Source organism: Colius striatus, chromosome 1, assembly GCF_028858725.1.
Source record: "Colius striatus isolate bColStr4 chromosome 1, bColStr4.1.hap1, whole genome shotgun sequence".
Taxonomy (NCBI): domain Eukaryota; kingdom Metazoa; phylum Chordata; class Aves; order Coliiformes; family Coliidae; genus Colius; species Colius striatus.
In genome coordinates, this window is record NC_084759.1 from 158635353 (window position 1) to 158659460 (window position 24108).

Here is a 24108-nt window from a genome sequence, read left to right on the forward strand (position 1 = left end):
CATTCAGTGTTTGGGCCAGTTCTGTATCAGTGATCTGAATGAGGGGATCGATTGTACTCTCAGTAACTTTGCAGACACCAAGTTGGGCAAAAGTGTTGATCTGCTGGAGAGTAGGAAGACTCTTCATAGGACCTTGGACAGGCTGGATCAATGGGCCAAGGCCAGTTGTATGAGATTTAACAAGACCAAGTGACAAGTCCTACACTTGGGCCACAACCACCCCATGCAACACTATGGACTTGGAGATGAGTGGCTGGAAAGCTGCCTGGCAGGAAAATGACCTGGGGATGTTGGTGAACAGCTGCCTGAATGTGAGCCATCAATGTGCCCAGGTGGCCAAGAAAACCAATGGCATCCTGGCTTGTGTCAGAAACAGCATAACCAGAAGGACCAGGGAAGTGATCATCCCCTGTCCTTGTCAGTGCTGAGGCCACATCTTCAATACTGTGTTCAGTTGTGGACCTCTTACTACATGAGGGACATTGATGTGCTGAAGCATGTCCAGAAACAGGCAACCAAGCTGATGAAGGGTCTAGAGAAGAAATTCTAAGAGGAGTGGCTGAATGAACTGAGATTGTTCATCCTGGTAGTAAAGGAGGCTGAGGGGAGACCTTGTCAGTCTGTACAGTTACCTGAAAGGTTGTAGCAAGGGGAGCATCAGTCTCTTCTCCTAAGTAACAAGAGACAGGACAAGTTGCACCAGGGGAGGTTTAGATTGGATATTAGGAAAAATTCCTTCACTGAAAAGTCTGTCAGGTGCAATTTTGATGTAGATTAAACAGGCTGCTCAGGGAAGTGGTTGAGTCACCATCCCTGAAAATGTTCAGAAGATGTAGATAAGGTGTTTAGGGGCACAGTTTAGTGATAGACATGGCACTGGTGGACATGACAGTGCCAGGTTAACAGTTGGGCTCAGTGATCTTAAAGGCCATGTCCAATGTAAATGATTCCTTGATTTTAATCACTGAGGTCCAATTTTGGGGAGAAACTTGAAGACTATGTTTCTTTAGGTTTCTGTTGGCATCTTTCTTCAAATATGCTACCAATATTTTTTGACCTGTATCTTCCAAGCAAAAAAATGTTCTAGACATGACTGCTGTACTCAAATGGATTAATTCTGAGCAATGGGAGGAGTCCCTTGAGGTTCTGCTAGGTTTTTAGTATTGCAATAGTCAATAGTTTCATGGTATTATCTTGTTATTTCATGGATAAATACAGCTTTAAATGGTGTTGAGTGGTTGTTCTAGCTTTAGAACGACTTAACGTTTCCCGGGTACCACATAACAGCCTAAGGAAACAACCCCATAAAACAGTGTATAAAAATGCAGTATTTTGTACACTGCTCCTGATGCAGCTCCCTGAGAATACAGATACAGTAAACATCTAGGTGCTTTGGGTTATTTATGTAATGTTTCTATGAGAGCCATCACCTGCAATCAACTAAATTTACTGACAGCCTCAAAGCAGTGTGATTAAATGTTGTACGGTGCAGCTGTGGTGACTTAGCCCTGGCAGAGTGCCAGATGCCCACCAAGTTGTTCCATTACTCTCCCTCCTAAACTGGACAGGAGAGAGAGAAATATATTGAATGATTCCCGAGTCAAGATAAGGACAGGGAGATCACTCAGCAATTAGCAACACAGGGAAAAACAAACTCAACTTGGGAAGAAAAGGTTTGATTTATTAATGAACAATCAGAACAAAGCAGGGAGATGAGAAATAAAACTGAATCTTAAAACACCTCCCCCACCCCTTTCTCTTCACAGGACTCTTCTTCCTTCCTCCCCAGCGGTGCAGCGGATAGGGGAGGGGAGTTAGTGAGTTAAGTACAGGTGGACTTGGTGGACATGTGGCACCCCGCCAGGGCTAAACCACTACAGCAGCATACCAGCTCTAAAATGTCAGAAATTCACTTGCTTACATTCTACAATTTCTGAAGAAGAGCTTCTTGACAACAGCTTCTTGAGAATTTTGTATTGAAAATTCCAAATAAATTACTTTATTGCCAACAGACATGTAAAAATTGAGTAATCATTAATAGAGCATATATTCAGATTAGTTAAATGAATGTATAGTAGATTTTGCCAAAGTATGATTACGCTCTATGAGACTAGCATTTGAGCCCAGTCAATATAAATAATTTAAAAATATTATTGTGATGCTTCACAAGCTTCATGAATGCAAAGCTATTTTAAAGAATGAATATTTAATTTCACATATGTAGACACTTCCCCATTCTCTATCAAAATGGAAAATTAAAAAAACCCAAACCAACCTTGAAAGTTTTCTGGTACAAGGGTGAGGTCAGGGTGAGTAGAGAAAAAAAACTGCTTAGTCTTGTCCTGTGAAGACAAGTAGCTGATTCTCAGGGTGTTCAGTGGGATTTTGTTATTGTTGAGTTGATCCAAAGTCAACGTGCAGCTAAATGTGTCAAGCGAGGTTTTGCTTCTGCCCTTCTGCCTTCAGTAATCAAAATCAAAATTACACTGTTTTTTTGCTGGGAGTAGATTTCGAGACACCTTTTTCCTAACAGCAGTGAATTATGGTGGGCTTGCTGTTGCACAAAAGTTCATCTTTACTTAGAATACAGAGGATGCCCTGGGTCTAAGCCACATTATATACCCAAATCAGAGATGATAAATGCTATGTCTCTGGTATTGTTCTTATTGTGATTAGAAAATGTTCCTCTTGTGTACTTTATTTCTGTGACTTTAAAATATATATTTATGTATTTGATTTTCACCTCCAGAATGGATAGTTATTACTGAATAATACATTTTCTTGCAGAATCATTCAGCTCTATCAGAGATAGAAGGAAAGGAAAGGGAAAATGTCATAATATATGAGAGGTGATTTTTGAATTTTTTATTAAAGCTATCTGAAGGAAATATTCCAAAATTGAGGCAGTAAAATCTGAAAGCCATCCTGGTCTTTTTGTCACATAATAGGGGTACTCATGGGACGCAAGAAGTAGTTGGATATGTGGTATTATGTATTCATAAAATGTGTTTTAAAATGCATTTCCGTTCCTAATGAAAACACTTTTAATCCACCAGCTGACTGACGTGACAGTATGTCAGTTGGTGAGGCCTTGCATAGAAAGGCCCAGCAGTTCTACAGGCTCTCTGGAGCTCTGATGAAATAAACCCAGTTAAGTAAATCCAGCACATGAAAAAAGTGGTAGTGTGGCTCTTTAAGGTAGGTGGAAAAGGAAGGAGACATCTTTATAACCTCATAAAATAGTTGATTTTGACTAATTTCTTGGGCAAAGCATCTTGGTTATATACACTATTGTTCCAGTTGAGTCTGGCAGTTCTTGTAGTTTTGAAATTAAAAAAAATCTATTCCACTTCTGTTCAAGCATAAATTTATGTCACTTCAGAACTGAAAGATTTCAGCGATCATTTGAGTTATCTTCTGTTCTTGTATGTTTGTTAGCATTGATGGTGTTATTATTTCAATCTTATCAAAGCAGTGGTACCTTACTGGATACTGCACTTTCTTAAAATGTATGTATGTATGCTAAAACAGATCAACAACATCATCTAGTAACTCTTACAACATCAGTAAGCCAGACTGGTTGTATTGTAAACAGTATTTTCTTTGAGTGGTCCAGGTGTAGTTATTTTGTATTATGCCAGTAATAACAGAAGTTTGAATGATAGGATGCAAGAAATACAATAAAGTGATCCAATTGAAATAAACATGGAGTTCTGAAGTTGCCAAACTTGAAAATCAAGTAATAAGAGTTCTCAGTTACCATGCATTTCCCAGTTTCAAAACTTGCTGAAGATGCACACTTAAACAATGTGAGTGTAGCATTAAAAAAAATGTGTGAGTGTATTTCTTTTAAAAAAAAAAAAGCAGGGCACATTTTAAGAAGTGTTCAGGGGCATTGAAAAGAAAAACATGTGTCTATCCTGTAGACCAATATAATAATTACAAATATTCACAATGTTTGAGTTGTGAAGTTAAAGACTAGATTTCTGCGATGGCTCAGTAGGTTGCACAGGAAATATAAGGATTGAAATGATGTTCCTTGAAAGATGACTCAAAGGTGATTTTGTAGCTAAAAACAAGAAGAGAATATAATAACAACTGACCAAATTAAATTAAAAAAAACCACTCTCGACTCTTTTTCCATATTTGTAAGTTTTATCAGTTTGAATTGACAGATTATAGAGTAGGGTGAGGAAAGAGAGAAATCTTTAATAAAATATAAATAATTAATAACTCCTTTGCTGGAGTAGTTGTGCCAACGTGAGCCAAGACAAGCTAACTGCTCGGGTGCTGCAGAACTATTGCACTGTAAGGATGCCTGGAGTTCTGCCCATCTGTTCTCCAGTCTCTGAAGATAACATTTGAGGACAAGTCTAAATTGGAGCCTGAAATATAACACCGTTTCCCCAGAGTACTATACAGGTTTGTAGTTCAGAGACTTAATGAACTAGACAAGTCTCTATGCAGTTCGTAATCCTGAGCAGATTCCTTGTTTGGTCTCCCCTTGGGTCTTGTACTTTCTGATAGTTTTAACATCCTGTGGTGAGGAGTTTCCACAGACTGCATGGTGTGAAGAATCACTTCCATGTGCAGTATGCAACTTGCCACAGCTGACTTTTTCAGTGACCTCACTCTTGTGCTGGAGGAAGTGGTGAATGCAGCTGATTCCAAAGTGCTTTCTTCAGTACAAGTCTGTGGGCTGTATCATACTTCTGCAGTTCTAATCAGTTTGAGAGAGGAAGACCAGAACTGTGCATGATATTTAAAATGCAGTAGATCCATATGCTATGCACAGTAGCATAATGGTTTTCTGGTCATTTTGTACTCCCCTCTTAGTTTTGATTGTTCATTTTGACTGTGGCTGAATGATAAACAGACAGAACCATGAAAATACCTGCTGTGCTACGGGAAACATCTCCATCGTGTTAGCTAAGCCTTTGGGTGGTTACTGAGATAAATTTACCAAGTACAGTGACACTAAGGCAAGGAATGTTCCTGAGTTTTATATAGGGAAACATGTTTTTAAAGACAAACCAAACCTATAATCACAGAGATAAAATTATAAGAAAGTTCATAATTGTATGTAGTAGAGGCGTTTAACTTTTGTAGTTTTGACACAAGACTGAGCAGTTGTAGTAAATTCACACCTTAAAAGCTGCAGTGTTAGCTTTTAAATGTAGTGATTCAACATAATATTCCTGAGAGAAAAAAAAATCATTATTTTGATGAATTAAATGAAAGTTTAACTCTGGAAGAAGTATTTAGGGATCTTTGGATCTTTTTTCCAAAAGCGCTTTCTTTATGTCTTTGTATCTCATAAGTGCACAAAAATAATACTAAACAGTCTTGTCAATTTATTTCCTGCAAGAGTTTGCTTGATCATTTTCCATATTTGTTCCAGTTCTTAGCCATTATTGTCATGCTTGCAGGAAGGAGGCAGAACACAACACAGAGTTCATGTGAACATTTCCTTAAAAGTTTCTAGCATATCACAATGCCAACTTAACTGGGCATAACAAAATACTTTTTCAGCCCATAATTCTATATGCTGTATCATCTTAAAACGTCATATGATCCCACCATTTTGTAAGTTAGTGTGCATGAAGATTGTTAAAAAACATTTGTAAGCAAGTACTATTAATACTTCTTTTAGTCAGAAGTACACTAGTAATGTGAGTTTTTGTAACCTTCATTTCATTGTCTGTTGGTAGTTATGCCTGTCTTACTACATGACCTAAATTACTGTTGCTAAGTTTTATAATGAGCTCCATAATTTAGAACAGTATATATGACAGTGCAGGAAGCTGATAGTTGCCTACAATGGTAAAAGTTATTTCTGTGTAATTGGATCTTATGTTAACTCTTTGATTTTTATGTAACTTGTTTTGCTTTTTACTGTGATCTGTGTTTATCCTTACATTTGAGATGAACCTTTCACATGTTAGGATATCTTAGGAAGTTTATCTTAAAATATGTGCAAATCCACCAGTGCCATGAGGAAAAGAAATTTTTTAAACACTGTTACGTTAGTAGTGAATATAAACCTCGATATCTGCTTAGTCATTCAGTGTATTCATAAACTCTGGCCTTTTTTGTGTGTGAAACAGTTCATGCACATAGATTAATTTCAGCTTAAGTAGACAAAAGCCTTAGCATACAAGGGGAAATTACGAACTGTTCTCTGTGGGTGCAGCTCTAGTCCCTGTGTGTGAGTCACTCCAGTGAGGTTTATGATACTGGATTCTCAGCAACTGCGAACTTAAGGAGGTGGATATGCGTGGCCATGGTTGCTGAATCACCTACCATCACACTCAGAGACAAGAGTTGTGCTTCCAGAGATGTGACACTGTTCCTTTCCTGTGTTGCCTTTGGTGCTTCTCTGACCTTTGTTGAGGTTTATCCTAGCATGAGGATGAGAAAAGCAATGTTTACTTTGTGGAATTTGCATTTCTGTGTGTGAGACAATAATCTTGCTATGAGAGATGTATTTTCAGTTATCAAGCATGAGTTTGTCTCAGCACTTTGCTCAGGGTTTACCCTCCAGAGTGTAAGGCTATTGACACTAGGGGCAGAGCTAAAAAATATTTGAGTGATTTTTAGCAGTACATTTCCATATTAGCCAAACAAAAAAATCTGGGAACTTTCTTCCTGGGTTTATTATTAGGTCTTTAAAACAAAAACAAACCAGAAGACTGAAGGACTTTTGTTTTGCTTGGTCAAAGGAGGAGATTTTTCTCAGGAAAAACATTTCTCCAAGTTGACTCTCTTTTTATTCACAAAAGTTTAGTTTTAGAAACAATTAGAGTGATGTGAAATTATATAACTAATACATAAAATTTATGACTTATATAAGGCATACAACTGCAATGGTAGCTTTAAAGTTATACAAACTAGCCACTAAAACCCACCAAGCATCATAGGTATAACCAGTGATGAGTGCCTCAACGGAACATACTATGCACTCATCAGGTATTTTCAGTGTTACTATTTGTTCAGCACAATATGTAGACTCAATGTGAAGCTTTTAGTTTATAAACTAGATCAAATTGAAATCAAACATTAGTAAGAAAGTTGGAAAGCAGGAAGCAATTTTTATTGTATATGAAGTAAAAGCAATAGCTATGATGTATGTGAACCTGTTTCTTGTCATATGGAAGCAGTAAGAGATTCTATTCAAACATTAGTGAAGAATTTGCTGTCTGCTGCCCTAGGATAAACCTACTATTGAAGGCACACAGCAAGAAACCTGATACCACTCTTAAATTCAAAGGGATGATCCAGTGTATTAGAAACAGAAATACGGATTTGGGGCAGAGATATGCAGAGTTTTGAAGGTGAAGACACTGATCGTACTTCACAAACATACACACAGACATATGGAGTATTTTTTCTCATGTTTACCTATCTTGAAGGTGTACTTACGAAGGATGCCAGTTGAAAGATGGAGTCAGGTTTGTAGCAGTGCTGTTGTGTCCTTTCACATGCTATTTTCTTCCTGAAGTTATTTTTAATTATTATTTTTCCTTTAGCAGCTGAATTAGCGATTTTTTTTTTTTTTGTCTTGGTGTATTTTTCATGTTTACATGCAAAAATTCCCTGCAGAATTATGTCTTAAAATCAGTGGCCTGAACTTGGGTAGTTCTGCTTCTGCCTCTTTGCTTCAGATCAATCATCATAATATGTCCAAAAGGGATTTGTACATATGGGGAGGCAGGGAATTCCCTTCCCTGTTTTCCTTAGCTTAATAGATATTTGTTGCTGTTATTTTCCTTCACCATTTAAATTTTACTTGCTATAAAATCAATCTTCCTAGAAATATTATTATTCTTATTTTGGGAGGGAAAGCAAGATTTTGGAGTCCCTCAATGTGAGAATATAAGTTGAGTTGATGAAATAGCATCCCAGACTGATCCCGGTCCCATTCGTGAAGCTCTGAGCAGATCCTGACTGCATTGCATCCAGGGAGCAGTAGCTCCAGAAATGCCTCAGAAAGTGCCACTCCATTCAGTAGCATTAAGGCTGGTGCTCCGTGTGTGGCTGCTACCTTTTCTGTCTTCGGAATAATGCCAAACACTATGTGTCTGTAATGGCAATAAGAATCAAGTGATGGAAAAATCAAATTACTTGACTCTAAAGTATTCTTGTTTGTATGTAGCTACTGGGTGATTCTGATCTCTGGGTGCCTTTTCTGTAGTGAGAGTATTGCTTCTCTAATGTTTTGAATTAATTACTTCATCACTGGTTCTGATAAGTCCAGTTTTGTGACAGTCAATACAAGGAGACATCTATTCTGCTTCTTGTTGGGGTAAAAAGTCCTCTATGTCTTTAGATTTAGACTATGTCTAGTACCTTGGCAATGCTTGAGTGCTAGTCCATGTGTGCAGAGTTAGTTTTCTGAAAGAACATGAGCAATCAATTTCTGTGCACATTTCATTTCAATATAAGATTTAAACATTTCTAGAATTAACTCTTTTTTAGAAAGTATTTCTCAAGATTTAAAAAAAAAAAGCCAAGTCAGATAATGTTGATTTTAAATCTTAAGTATAGTGAACTGAGACATAATCCAATAAAAGCCAAAGTAAGTAATTGCATACTTAATTATTCTGCTGTCCTTTAAGTTAATAACCCTAATTACGGCATAACAGCTCTGGTGGGTACAGGCACGTATGTGTCGCTGTAAGGTCTTCCAGTAGTGAGGCCTTGCTACAAGTGGCCCTCGAGAATTTTGATGGGTAGAATATTTCCAAAGGCTCACAGTTGAATTTACTCATTTTGTAAATTGATCTAACAGCTGGTCTGTTTAAATTCTAGTAAAGACAAAACATTGTACATTAAGACAAACCATTAATTCAGAAGAAGATATTTATACTGATACTAAAATCTACGTTCTGGTTTTATTCACATTTTTTGACTGTATGTTCAGATTATTTATTGGTCCAGCTGCAGAGTGACAGAATTTAGTAAAATTAAATTTAAGTAATACCTAATGGTTTGTATTGATTTGTTAATAGAGAAATGGCAGTAGTATGATGGTCTACTGTTAGTATGAAAGAGAATCTTACCAGAGTGGTGATTTCCTGTCTAGTAACTTGTTTTTTCTTTTTTTTTTTTTTTTTTCCTTTTTGTTTCCCTTCTGGCATGTTCCTGACACTCCTACTTGCTTGTGGGAATGAATATTTTGATCCTTGTGAATTGTAGAGCCTATTGTGAAGAATGGCAGGCCTCCAACGTCTCACAGCATGCACTCATTTCTCCACCAATACACAGGATCTTTCAAGAAGCCCCCTTTACGGAGACCACATAGCGTCATAGGGGGCAGCCTCGGCTCTTTCATGGCAATGCCCAGAAATGGGAGCAGATTAGGTAATTTGCTATATTATTTGTTTACATTCATTTTTTTTTGAAGAATAATGTCTGTATTGGTTCTTAGCAAGAGACGCGGTTATTCTAACGCTTTAATAAATCTCTGGGAATGCAGTAATCTTTTTCTGGAGTTAGAGAAACTTGCTTTTAAGGTATTGAATTTAAGGTTTTCAGCAAGAAAGCAGTTGCAAGAACACACAGAAGTTGCCCATGAATTTTTGCAAAGTTACAAAACAGTCATTCTTTGTACTTTGCAAGAAGCCTATGTGTTCATCTCAGTTATGTATCAGTGAGAAGTACAATAAGTTGAATAGGATAAAAGCAGAGGATAGTCGTTTGTCCCCTTAATATGTGGAATATTAAATATTTAGTATATAAATATTTAATATGTGGAGTTTAAAAAGAATGAGTGTATTACTTGGACTTTTCATTCTTATAAGGCAAAAAAAAGCCTTTTTTTAGAGATAAATTAAGGCCACTAAACTATAATTACCATTTTGTTGTGTTCCTGAGCCATATTTGTGGTTCTGTGGGGAAACAAGTTAGAAAATTTTATTTTCCTTCAAGTAATTTGTCATGTTGCTGCCTTCAGTTACCGTTAATGTTTTAACCCGCTTTTATTTTAAATTATGCTTAATTACTTGATACTAGAAAATGAGAACAAGTCATATAGTTTAATTAGAATTTTTATGAAATTTTCAATATTCTGCCCTCCTTCAGGATGTGTGATAAACTGATTTTGTTCAAGATTAAGCGATGAGCCCTAAGGGTAGTAGTTAAACCACTTATATCCTTCTCTGCTGTAATATCAATCATCATGTTCAAAACCTTACGTTTTTTCTGTTTGTGCTGTTCTCTTGAGTAGACTTTAGCACCTACTGTTATCTCAGAAGACGACAGATTTTAGTGTGCCCAGTTTGACTACCATATCAGTTCCTGATTTCTCTCAAGTCCTATACACTTTATTTTTTTGTTTCTTTTGCCTAGCCAAATTTTACAGAAGTTGCCAAGAATCTTAAAAGAAGACAAAGTTAAAAAAAAAAAAACAGTTGTGTGCTATTATCTCTGGTTAAGAATATTTAATCTTTTATGGATTAGTTTTCAAATCAGATGTATATAAACTGTGTACAGGAAGAGCAGAAATGTACAATTCTGTACTCTTGTTCTTATATGTTGCCTTTAAAGATATTCTATAGCGTTTTTAAATGTAAACTTAATAGATTACTCCTTTCCAACATTTCACTATGAACTTCAGATCAGCTTTGCAAAAATAAAGTATGTGAACAGGTTTTGATTTCTTTTAATGATTTTTCCAGTTTTATCAAAGCTTTATTTTTCACCTGAAAAGAATAGAACTAATAGATAAGTATTGCAGAGTAATGCCACTAGTCTTTGTTTTCTCAGGTTAAAACAAATAGTGTTCACAATTTTAATATATTAGCCTGTAGGAAGTGTTATAATAATGTTTTAAATAGTTACATATTCCTGTAAAATTTTTAGTTTCATTGAAAGAGTATGGAATAGATTTACTGAGTGTACATATGTAATTTAAATCACTTGTGTTATATACCACTAGATAACATGTGCAAGTACAAGTAAGACATTGAGGTTTTCTCTATTGGGATAATGACATCAGAGATTAAATGGTCAAGTATGCTATGCCACAAGACATTATTTTCTTCATTCATCTTCTTTTCTTCCCACTTTTTCCTTTATTCCAGTGATGGGAAGATGCTATCAGAGAGATATCCTTGAAATGTCACAAAACAATGGTAATTAAAGGATAGTTGTTTGGTTAAAACAGATTAAAATGACACCTGCACAGGTGCATCTTCATGTTGCTTGCTGCAGTGAGATTATCAATATATAAATTGGCTGAGAAGCCTAGGAGAGTTTTGGAGTTTTGATTGCTTTCTGAGCACTGAAAATGAATTCCTGCTGTTGCAGTAATGTGTAAAATCCCAAAATATTTTTGAAAGCATTTCTACTTGGAAACATCTCTGTTAGCTTTAGTTTTGTAAAATGTTTTATAAAGATAGAATTTCTGAATTGATGTTTAAAAGCTGTGCCTTCATTTAAAATTCTGTAGTAATTTTTAGTTTAATATTCAATTATCATGAAGATTTGAAATAGCAGAGATGGTTCTCAATCAACCATGTCATTGATGCAAGTGAAGGTCTAGCTGAGGGGTTTTTTTAGTTCATGTATATTTATACAACTTCTAAAGTTAAGCACCTCCCAAAACATTTATCCACTGTCGTCCATGATTGAGCTAAAGCTAAAATCCCTTTTTTGACCTGACCTGGTTGAATGCAGAGCCAATTTAGTTGTCTTTATAACATATTCATGTTAATGAGAATATTGGTGAAGTGCTTGGAATGTGCAAAGCCAACCGAAGCTGACCCTCCTGGTAGACGCCAAGGGTAGAGTTTCTCCCTGCTTTTGCCAGTTGTGTTTATACGTTTATGGAAAAGTGTTGCTTCTTTGTCATAAATACTGGAATTGAGAAGAATGATGTTTCCATACATCTTCCCTGGTTTGGTAATGTTAACAGCCAAGACAGTTTCTCACTATGGCCTTCATCAATTTCAGTCATTATTAGTGAAACTACTCATAAAATGTAACCACTTCATAGAAAAAATAAGCTTTGGAAAAGTGGACCTTGGAAGGAATCCAACGTGCAAGTCACATGATTGTTTTTATAGTCATTTGAAGTAAGATGGAAAGATGATGCAATCTGAGTTGCTACTGCCTAGCTAGTGGATATTATTTTAGCTCACTTGGAGGAGTTCTCATTTTCTTCATTATAGTTTCACTGGACGACTTCCTTCTGCATCACTCACAGCTGAAATAAAGACTACCTCTTCTTTCAAATTTACTTCTGTTATATTGCAGTCATCAACAGCTTTTCATTACATGGCTGGGCTGGGTATTTAGTCAGATGCATAGAGCACATTAAAGTAAATATCTTTTTAAGAAAATAGCTTGAGTATTCACTGAAAGCAGTTCAAGAAATTACTGAATCATTAAAAGCTCTGAGGACCATGCAGGCTGGCTTCGGTGGACATGAAGTTGCCTATAGAAAAGCTTAGTGAAATTAAGGAAATACTTACATGATTTTCATCATTGCTGAATCAAATATTATCATGACACGCTTGTGTAAAATGATTAAAATTACTAGAGTAATACCTTATTCCCGATTTTATGCTATTAAAATAATGAACATAAAGCTCTACTGATGCCTTTTCCATTGAATAAAAGGACACATTTATATTAGGTGATAACACAATATCATTTTTTAAAAGCTTAAAAGTATCTTTATTTAAAATATAATGAAAACATTTGCAAACCCTTTTAGGTAGACGCAATTGGGTATTTAGCCTTCAGAAATTTGGACATGTGCTTAACAATAGATTTTTGGATGCTACAGACAGTATCCCGCTTAAACCGTTTTGATTATGGGTTTGTAGTTTCTCCAGACTTACTAGAATTGATCATATCACAGCAGTATTCAAAATAGACTGATTGTCATCTTAAGTCTGAAATGGTAAACTTTTAGACTTGAGTAATACAGAACCACTTTGTCTTTGCATTCCTGATCTATAAAGAGCAGAATCTCCTTGCAGCTATGATATCTGTCCCAAATGCATGGGTTTCTCTTGGTAATTCTTGAAACAGTTCTTAGTTCTATTAAGTGGTCTTCTAAGTAGAAGAATTATATTTGTCAACTAGAATGTTTCATAGTTTTCAGCAGGCTTTTTGAAGTGTCATTTTTAAATAGTAATTTGATAAGATATATGCTTTTGTGAATTGAACATAGTATTTTAAAAGTGTGACAGTATCAATCACTTGGTTACTTTAATAACAATCAGTCTTTTAAAATAAGAAATGATGCAATTGCTCCATGGCTTAAAATATAATATTTAAATTTCATCAGTCTTATTTTGTGAGATTGCCCAGTTAACTCTTTCTTGTCTAGCTTCTCTAAAGAAAGTAGACTTTGAGGCCCAGTCAATGGGCTTGTTAATTCTATGAGGATAAATAGATTGGAGAACAATTGTCAGTAGTTATTACACTTAATTTACAAACAGAATCTTGAGAGCTGTAATTGCTAAAATGGATTATATGTCCTCTCAGAAAACTATTTTAAAAGAGAGTCTTTATTAAAGACCTGTTATAGTTAATATGCTGTTTATCAGATGCAACAATGCTGGCATAACAGTTTTGCTGCAAATATGCAGCATCTTTTTCCCACAGTTTGTTAGAGAATTTTAGAGAGACAGTTATCAAGTGACTACAAAGACAAAGAAATTCCTGAGAGAGTTGGCAAAAGAGTCACGTTTTGTCTGCTTGACTTAAGGTTAAGGCTGATCTTCAGGGACCACCTTCTGAAAATCTTTCCTCTGCTTCAAACTACTGAGCCTTTAGAAGCACTGATGAGTATTTACATTGTTTTAAACTAGGAGATTACTTCTTATTATGCAAGGAGCACAGTTGGGTTTTTTTTGTGTTTTTTTTTTTTTTTTTAATTCAGTCCAAATCTGAGCATGGCTTGCAGGGAAAATTCTGATGCAATGTGGACTTTTAATCAAAATCCAATTTAGATCTGCATTGCTACTGGAAAATGTGCTTTGTGCATGAGATACACAGTTTGTGTGGTCAGTTACAGTACTTTGACTTAAAATGCATGGTGCCAATACCTTACATGTTAATCTTTTTATAACCATTGTTTTCTGTAAAAGGAAATTCTTTGTACTGAGAAAGAACCATGTAGACTTCAAAAGATCAAATTCTAAGTGAGGCATATTAGATAAACATTTTTAGAAGATGTGCTGATAACCAAACATAGACTCACTCTTTTTTTTCTTTCCTAGCGGATCCAGCTTTCCTGTTGATAGTGATAAAACATGCATTTTCTCTTTTTTTTTTTAATTGCTGTAATGATGCCCAAATGTTCAATCTTTTCAGGTACATTGTTTGTAAGGCTGAATTGAGCTCTCTGTATTTTGCTAATATTAGCATTTTTTAGGGGTAAAGTTCTGAGATTTTTCACTTTTAGATTGTCTTTTATACTGTACAGGATAATTCTTAATACCAAGGATCAGAAGAGACCAGGAAAATCATCATCTTTTGAAGCACCTAAGTGTTAATCTCTGTAGTAACATGGAGTTCAAATGTTTCAGAGATTATAATGGAGCATTAGTCACAGTGAATTGCTTGTATGACCGATTTCCATTGTGTGTCCTTTTACAAGTCATTTGGCTCTTTTATGCTATTAATGACACCACCTCGATCTTCTCTTTATTCCTTATGGTGTATGTCTTCCAAAGTCTGGAAAGTCCTGTGGTGCTTGAAAGTAGTGTGTATACATGACATACATAAACTCTTTTGTGTGGATGAATCTACGGGATTGTGTACAAATAACTGATTTCAGTTGACATCACCTTCCTCCACACGTACATATGAACGGTTTTTATTTCTGTATTTGACATTTCTGAAAATAATACCTGTGCTTCTCTTTTTTATTTTTTTTTATCTTTCTGAAGCTACATTTAGGTTGCTAACATAAGGTAGTCGGATTTGAAAACATTAAAGATTCTTGATCGTGTTGGATATCCAAGTGTGACTGAAAGAGGTAGTGAGGGAGTTCAGGAACTGAAGCCAGTGAGGGGAAGGTACCTTACAGGAATTAAATTTATAGAGATTCTGTTGTCAGTCTTTTGGTTTGGAAACTCGAGTTCTGCTGCAAACCAAATAAGAATTAAAAAAAATGATAAGGTTTGTGTAGAAGTCCTATAAAGTAATTTTGTAATTCCTAAGCCATAAGAAGTATATCGAGACTACCATGACTGTGGTAAGTCTTTGACTCTGCCATGTAATGCACAGTAATGATAGTTGTTTTCCATCTGTAGAAGAGAGATATTTGGTGGAATACTGATTATTTTCAATTCTTTGAATTATCTTTAAGATATTGTTCATGAAAATCTGAAAATGGGGTCAGATGGTGAAAGTGACCAAGCTTCTGGAACATCATCCGATGAAGTTCAGTCTCCCACAGGTGTTTGTCTCAGAAACCGGATACACAGACGAATTTCAATGGAGGTAATTTAGTTTTCATTTAAGGATCATTTAAACTGACAGAGTTGGGGGTTGCTTTTATTGTTTGTTACAACTGATTGTCTTCCCGATCAGCTGTAACAATTGTGACGTATTTTGTGCAGGGAACAATATTTTAGTATTACTTAAATGTCTGCCTCCATTTATCACATTGTTTATGAGACGTTCATTTTTAAAATTTATGTTTTGAAACTTGGATTTTTGGGTATAGCATTTGAATATATTTCATGTTGTGTGCAACTCACTGAGCATATTCAAGAGAATACACAGTTTAGACATTTTTTACTTAAGACTATTTTTTAATCTTTGTAAAACTACTGCAGCAATGATGATCCTGACTGCTTCAGCCTTTCCCTCACTTCCTGTTTTTTAATGAACGGAACTTTATAGGATGGTAAACAAAAGGAGGAAAAGTGCCTTACGAATAACTGTGCACATAATTTCCTTTATTTATGAGTCTCATTATGAATACTAGCCACCCTTGTGCTTGCTTTGTTGTCATTTCCCTTGGTGAAGAAAAACAGAACACTTCCTTGTTTCTTGAGTGTATAAAAGCTTTGGTTATAATGACGGCTTTGTTATAAAAGCACGTAAAACTTTGTAGCTGCTGCATTATAGCATACATAGCAATATGCACAGCTCGTAAGAATTTAAATCTTCATGCAAAGCCTGATATCAAATACAGGATTAGAAAACAGATCTGGATAAGTTACAGTAAGATGTACATGCCATTTTTTTTTTATTTGTGAGGCGTTCCGCTTATGCTTGGAATTCCAAGACTCCAAACATACAGTGCTGATATAATTCCAAGAACTTGTGAATTAGCTATATTAATTATTTATATCGTTTCTTGCACCTGGGGAATTTGTCTTCAAATTTCTAAAGATTTATGTTAATCTCAGGTTTGATATAAAGACCATTAAACTACTTACTTGGGAGAACTAAGATGGTCGTGTTGATTTCTGCAGGATGCTTAAATAAGAACAAAAAAGTTACTGTGAAAACGTGCTCATCAGAATGTGTGCTGGATAAACTAAAAATCAAGGAAATTATTTAAAAGAATTGTTTACTTTTTTGTTCATTATCTGTTTCCTCTGCATTTTGAAAGGCTATTTAGAACAGGAAAGGAATAAATTAATAATACATGATGAAATTAACAAACTGAAATGAAAATGTGACAACTCCTCCAGAGAGGGCTAAGAACCATGAAAGGATTCTCTTTCAGGTTATGATTCAAGAATCTCTCAAATAACTCAGGAATAGTCATTAAAGTTCAGGAAATTCCTTTGCAATTTTTCAGAAGGGGTCAAAGCATCTTTTTTGTTGGCCTCTTTAATTGTGAAACAATTCTAATATCACTGTTTAAGAGGCTTTGGGAAACTTTTATTTAAGTTTTGTTTATACTATGTGAATTTTCTTATTTTTCTCCCAATTTTAAATACTTGTTTCTGATTCTTGAAATTAACATTATTTATTTGTTGACTGACACAGTCCATGACAGCTGTTCATGTATATTCTGTGAGAATTGCTTCTATATTGATATAGTGACTTTTCCAATAAGGTTTCAAGCTAATGCCTACACGTACTTTCACTTCTGAATTTTAAGAATGCTATCAAGGGATGTTATGGTGGATTTAAGTTTAAGTAGTGCCATGTAGCAGAGTAGGTGGGGGCTTTACCTGTTTGTGGATTCCAGAGGGAAAAAAAATGTGATAATCTTTGTAGCTTTGGTTAAAATACTTTTCTAATCATAATCTTCTCATTTGGCTTTCTCATTTCCTAAGTGAAAAGATCTTAAGTAATTAACGGTGGCTGCCTGTCTGTCCCTTCCTCCTGTTTTCCCATGGGTCATTTTCTGTCAGTTTTGAAAGATGGAGAGAAATCTCAGATGTTAATTTATGTTAGGATGAATGCATCCACTATTAGAAAAGATGCAAGCTTTATTAAACACCACAGTATCCGCATACAAGTTGAGCCTCAAGATGTACATCTGTAAGAAAACTAGGCGTTACTGGTTCTGTTGTTCTTTAAATGACATCACTTGCTTTCTTGGTCATTGAAGGAACTAAATAAAGATTTCCTCTTGTAACATGTCTTGCCTGCATGTCTGAAGTGAATGGTACTGTGGACCTGGAAGGATCAATACTAGTAATTCTATTATAAAAAGAGAAAGAAACAATTTTTGTTGTGAAGTAAGTTTCTATTATTTCAGTTTTATTTTGCTGGTTTGTGGGGATTTATTATCTCTAGACATCATTTGATAGCCTGAGGCTACATTTCCTTTCTAGTAATTTAGGATGATTTATGGCTGTGTGCTATACAAGCAGATTGGAGTGAATTAGTATGTGTGTGATAGTATGTTTTTGCTGTAGTCTGCTGAAGTCATTAGTCACACTTGAAATTCACTGTAGAATGTATTTTATTAAACATACAAAGTCGGATAAACCTAATAAAGCAATATTCCTGATTCCTCCACATTATGTTGAATGTGCCTCTCACATTATGACTACATCCTTTTTGTGTTTAATTTGGCCAATATTCACATTATTTGTAATGTTTTTATACATAAATTCTTAGTTATATATGTTTGGTACTCTGTTGTACTGACAGAAGTCCTGATCTGTTTTGAAGGTAACTAATCAGTTAAAGCTGAAACCTTGAAAGAGACCTTTTTACTTGTAAAAACTTTGTCTATGTAACCAAATTTTTCATGCTCTTGACCTAGAATTCTGAAAGTTAGCAGCCCGTCAGAAAAACTCTACCATTTTTAAAGAAATGCTTGCTATAAACATCCATACTATAATCGCAGTGCTAAATACCAGTACTGAATATTAGCATTCCTGGGATGTTTTGTACATTAGAGGACACATTTTTGATTCTTAGTATCCATCCCCACTGTAGTGAGTCATATAATAAAGTTGCATTCTCTGTAATTGTTAAGTAATTCAGAGCTGCAAATAAAATTGTAGTGTTTTCAAGGAGCAGACAGACATAATCAGAGTATATGAAAGTTTTTATTGGGAAAGAAAACTTGATCTTTCTAAATTTTCGTGTAGGGATGTTCTGAAAGATAAAGCGCAAAATAGACATTGGAAACGCAACTACTAAATGTTTTTGTTGTAGCAGAATGTCCATTGCGATAGAAAGATGAAATTTTGTAATCTTAAGTTGACCTGGTTTAGATAGGAAATCATCATTCTGCCATGAGAGAGAATCCTGCTCCACAGTTAAAAGTCTGTTGGGGATTTACTTTCCAGCCACAGTAGCAACTGTGGAGATACTAGTTTTTAATCTGTCCTTCCCCCCAAATGTCATAAAACTTAGGCCAGCATGACTGTTCCGGTCAGGGAGATGATAGACATTTGCTTCTGAGTTCAAAAACACTGCAGTTGTGAGGCTAGATTTTTTTTTTTTTTTTAATGATTGTTCATTGTTACTTTGTGCTTAGAAAACAAAGAGAACATACCAGAATCTCATTGCGTTGCCTAGATAAAGTTATTTTGCCTGTAATCCGCAGGCTGCGAAATATCCAGAAAGCAATTGCCTTTCTTTTTTTCTCCTTCCTTCCTCTCTGTCAGGAACCATGCTGACAGTAGCGAGCATCTATTGCGTGAGGAATTTGGCTTCAAACAGCTGCTAGGTTTTAATTAAAACGTTTACTAATCTCATGCTAATATTAATTATTCAGTACAACAGTAGAATGTTTATCAAAACAGATGTATGGAATTGTATGTTTTAAGTGCCAGAAGGAATACAGCCTAAGAATGAATACATGTGTGTCTGTATTTTAAGTGTAGATGCTTTCATCACATAATGAGAAACACTTCTCCAGGCCACAGATTTCCAGCTTAAAGGCTTTTCGCTTTGATTTGCTGGAAAAGAAGACATAAGAAATAAGATATTAAAATAAATTATGGACATAGTTTAGAGATGGACTTAGTACTGTTAGATTAGTGGTTGGACTTGATGATCTTAAAGGTCTTTTCCAGCTGAAACGATTCTTTGATTCTAAGTTCTTGTTTTGAGCCATAAGTGTTCACTGGGGGCCCCATGACCATGCACTGGACAGTGAGTGCTTCATTAAGAACTGTGGTGGATAAGAAATAGGGAGATACAGTGTGTGCAAATTGAAACATCTGTTTCCCTTTCCCAGAAGTCCAGGGTCTGTAAGCTGTCTTCACATGTGAACTGGCGGAGAGCCATAAACCACTGTTCACCAGCCTGTTTCCCAGACATTTTATCCTGAGAAACAGTTCTTATCCATCCAACTGTCACATTAGTGACAGGAGTGTGTTCCAGATCAGGCTGCTCCTACCACATTCTTAGAGGGTATAACTCTCCCCAGAGAGGATTAGCTTCAGGGTTATTGCTTTTCGCTGGAAAGAGATAAATACTGGTCACCTTCCAAAAGAAAGAACGTACACAAGAAATAAGTTTTTTGTAAGCACTGCTCTTTACCAGGGGTGTAACTGGTTCTGGGATCTTGACACAGACTGGATAACTTGATCTGCCTGCCATTGGTCCAGTTGGGCAAGTGTACCTTCTCCAGAGAAAAACCCAGAAAGTGAATTGATCTTTCAACTGACAATAGCACTAAGATTTTCTCTTTGTAGGATCTGCTTTTTTGTGGTTGTAGGTCCCCCTTCACATGTGCAAATAGAGTATTCTTGGCTCTGTTCAGTTGTTTAAGTTCTTGAACAAGAGACTGGATGGTAGTACTGATGTAGTCAGGGGCAGGACAGCATTTTCTCCGGTCCTTGGTTTTGGATGCAGGAAGCACTGTAGCAAAAACAACCTGAGCATTCAGCCTTACATCTCTTGCTACTCATGCATCCCCAGCTGGCATTACAACACACTGCCTTCTCTGAGCAAAGGTTCTTCCTTCCTATTTCCTTCTGCCCTTCACAGCTGTATAACTCTTTCTGCTTATTTACTGGACTTCATCTAATTTCCTTCTCTGAACCTCTTGAGAATGTGTAGCTTTTGTTGGAGCATGTGTAGCTTTTCTTCTGACCATCTCTTTTGTGAACCTAAGCATGTGGTCCCCTAGCAAAAGACTTTGGTACTAGACAGAAAAAAATGAAGCTGAATACACTCAAGACTCTTTATTTTCAGTGGTTGCAGTACCTCTCTTCACTCATACTTGGCAGCTGTCTAAAACTTTTGGAAGGTTCCACAGGAAAATAAGCTATTTTTTTGTTAAATCGTGCTTTCACTTTCACACAAAGCTTGATGGTTTTGAAATCTCTCTTCCAAGAACACAAGTGCATGCTCTGTATTACTCGTATGATTTTGACAAAAGAGATCAACCTCCTTTTGATCTAGTTGATTACCAGCCTTATGTTTTTTCTACAGAAGAAAACTGACAGTGCAACAAGATAAATAATTTCAGCACTAGGCAGTAAAGTTCGAATATCTGCTTCTTCGATTTTTCTTTTACATACTTGATTTTACTTTTAAATTCCATTTGAGAGTAGTCTGCTATCACGTTGGATGTGTTCAGCCATCTACAAAACACATCACTAGCAATCACTGGAATGCAGCAGATGAGAAGTCAGTACTTGGGTGGAGTTTCATACTTTGCACTCCAGCCTCACTGTCCTGTCCAGAAAGATCAGATTTCCTTTTTCCATGTTCAAGAAGCTAGTTTGTTTTCAATTAGCCGGTTCCTTCATGACACTTTCCCTTTGATACTTGTAGCTTTATGTTGATATAAATGGTTTGTGTTTTAGTAATTAATGTTACACAGAACTGTTTTAAGGTTCCAAGTTTGCGTTTTTTTGCAGTGATATGTTCTGTCCTGCTTCTTACTGTATTTTTTCCAGTTCCCTTCTCCTCTACCTCATTCTTCTTGTAAGCTGATAAATTTATGCTACATTTTTCTTTTGAGCAATTTTTCCTACTACTCTGTTATAGAAAGTAATGAAAATGTACATAAAGCTATGTTTAAAAATCAGGAAGATGTAATAGTAAATGAGGCAGAGCATGCTTTATTAGCACCCATGTTATTTTGTTATTGCTGCCCAGCACCTATCACTGAGTCAAACAGCCATCAGACCCTGGATTTTGTCAGGGTGTACGTTGGGCTAATGCCACAGAGTGGTGTCTTGTTAGGTGGGAATTTAGCCAGACAAACAGAATCAACCATCTTTTTATGATTGTTGTTATTTTTCTTACTCTTCCTTATACTCATAAAGTTCAATTCCTTATGAGCACTCTGAGATGCAATAAAATAATAACAAAACAAAACAAGAAAGCCACCCAATAAGAAATCTGAAGTGTTTCTGGCATAATTTGTTACAAATTTCTTGTGTATTCATATAATTGATGAGAAGAAAGTAATATCTCACATTAAAGTTCTCCTCTCTCAGATTTTTTCAAAACTGGATTTATGTCACATGTTTTTATTAGATTGCGTTGGTTGTGCATAGAAGCTCCTGGAGTGCAGTTTCTGAGTACTGTGTTTGTACTGAACAGTTTCAGCCTTTCACCTAAAAGTGCTGGGAGGTATGGATTAAATAAAAAATTGCCTGTGTTTTTCTGAAAAAAAATTTCAAAAATTAAAGAGTAGTTTTTATGCATCTAGTTGGTAGCCTAAGCAACATATCCATTTAATTGAAATTATTGTTCAATTTTGAAAAATAAATTCTTCAGAATTCCTATTTTTGACTGCTTACATGAAAAAAATCCTATTGACTTACACTTCTAATTTTGTGGGTTCAAAAATACTAATTATACAAATATTACTAAAGGAAGATTGCAGATTTATTTTCATAATTAGGGAAATTAATAATTAAAGAACCAATTACAGTATTTATTTTCATAAATATTTCATTGGGATGAAGTAAATAAAAACAAAGCTATCTACTTGCAATTCTGGTTTCTGTGCTTTTAACAAAATGATATATTTTTCTTTGTGTGGCCACAGTAGATATTTGCAATAATTTTCTTGAAACGCTGACAGTAAAGTCCTTGTTTTGTTGATTGATGATACTAGATGTGCTGAGAAAATATGACTCTTAATCCCAAACTAAAGGTAAAACCTTAGAATTCTTAATATCAGTATTTTATTGATTACATTTTACTCCTTGCCTTTTTCTAACATGCAATATCTGTGGTCACTGGTATTTTTTTCTGGGTCTGAAATAGCCTGTAGACTCAGTCTCTTTATGAAAACTCTGAAAATATTTGATGTGCTTGATTTAGAATTGGAAATAACCTCTTAATAAATTAATGCTATATTTTGGCTCATCTCTGTAACAAAGAGAAAAAGCCACCTGATTCAGTGCACAAAATTGATGCTTTCTTAAATATTGCTGCGTTTCAACAGACTGACTGAAAACCAGCATGGATTTCTGGAGTGAGAGGTATCCACGGCCCTTTGTTACATATGTTTTATGATTATGTTTTCATTATTGCTTCTAACAGAAAAAAACCTTCTTTCATGACCCTTTCATCCAATTTAAAAGAATACTAATTAATTAATTGTGATTTAATGTTTAAATAATAACAACATTCAAGTATAAAGGAGAAATACAGTGTTCAAGTGTAAACCATCTTACAGAAGAAAATGCACTTTCTGCATCACAATGAAATTATACCTGTCAATTGAGTTGAGGAATGATGATGGACTTATTTACCTGTAAGGATAATTCATATAGATAACTCATCCCAGCTATTAAAATAGCCTTTCTGGTTACAGTAATGGAGGCTTATTTATAAAGGTCGTTAAAATACAATGCTGCAAGGGTACTATAGGTTTCTTTTGATGGATGTGTTGCTGATATTTTGCTTCATGATCTTGGAGGGCTACAGTGCCGTAACAAAACGATAAAATTCTCTAGAAATATATTCTCTGCTTTGGAGACGTTTTTTTCTATTTGCTTTTGCCTCTAGCAGTATTGTTGTATGTCATAATTTTGTAGAGGATCCAGTTGGCTTTTAACTGTGCTGTCATTTGACAAAAATGCACTGAAATTTGATAAGGCAACCTTCAGAAAAAAAACTACACGTGGTATTTGGTACTAAAATGGTACAATAAGTGCATGCATGTAAGGTTGTAGATCAGAATGTTTAAATTCTTGTTGACGTAAGCAAATTGTTTTCAATTTGTTTGGTTTGTGTATCAAGAAGTAGCACATAATACACATTTTTATTTAAAATATGCCAGGAAGTAATACTATAAAAATTGGACAGATTTTTTTTCCTTTTATAGTACACATGTCATGAAGTTGAACTGTATTGCACAGAGGGTTATATGATGTAGCATTTTAGATCTTATTAAGCATTGTCCAGTGAACAAAAGCACTATGACTTACTAGTGAGCAGCTTGTGATTACAGCTGACATGTCTTGCTGGTGCTTGCTAAAACTGGTGAGAAGGTTAATTCAGAGCAATGCTTAGACAAGAGAGCAAAGCATTTTCATCTTATCTGTAGTGGCTTGTTTGGGCTGTCGGACCCATGTCTGTCGACTTAGAAAAGCAGTGCATTGTGAAGCTGTAACAAAATTTTACTGATGGAATTTAACAACATTAACTCTTAAAAGGTAAGCTAAAATCTGGGGGAGCAATGGAGACCTTGTGGTCTGCTGCTATATAATAAATACAAACCTTAAGTCATGGTTGGTC

General features: G+C 35.4%; 1 protein-coding gene across 5 annotated transcripts in view; it reads left to right on the top strand.

Moving 5' to 3' along the window:
• Nucleotides 1-24108, top strand: part of CDK17 (cyclin dependent kinase 17) — a 95248-nt gene that overhangs the window by 44512 nt on the left and 26628 nt on the right. For all 5 annotated transcript variants that reach the window (XM_062015189.1, XM_062015217.1, XM_062015198.1 and 2 more), the window contains 2 exons: nt 9199-9363; nt 15332-15465. In XM_062015189.1, coding sequence (XP_061871173.1) covers nt 9199-9363; nt 15332-15465 — 299 coding nt within the window. The remainder of the gene's footprint in view (nt 1-9198; nt 9364-15331; nt 15466-24108) is intronic.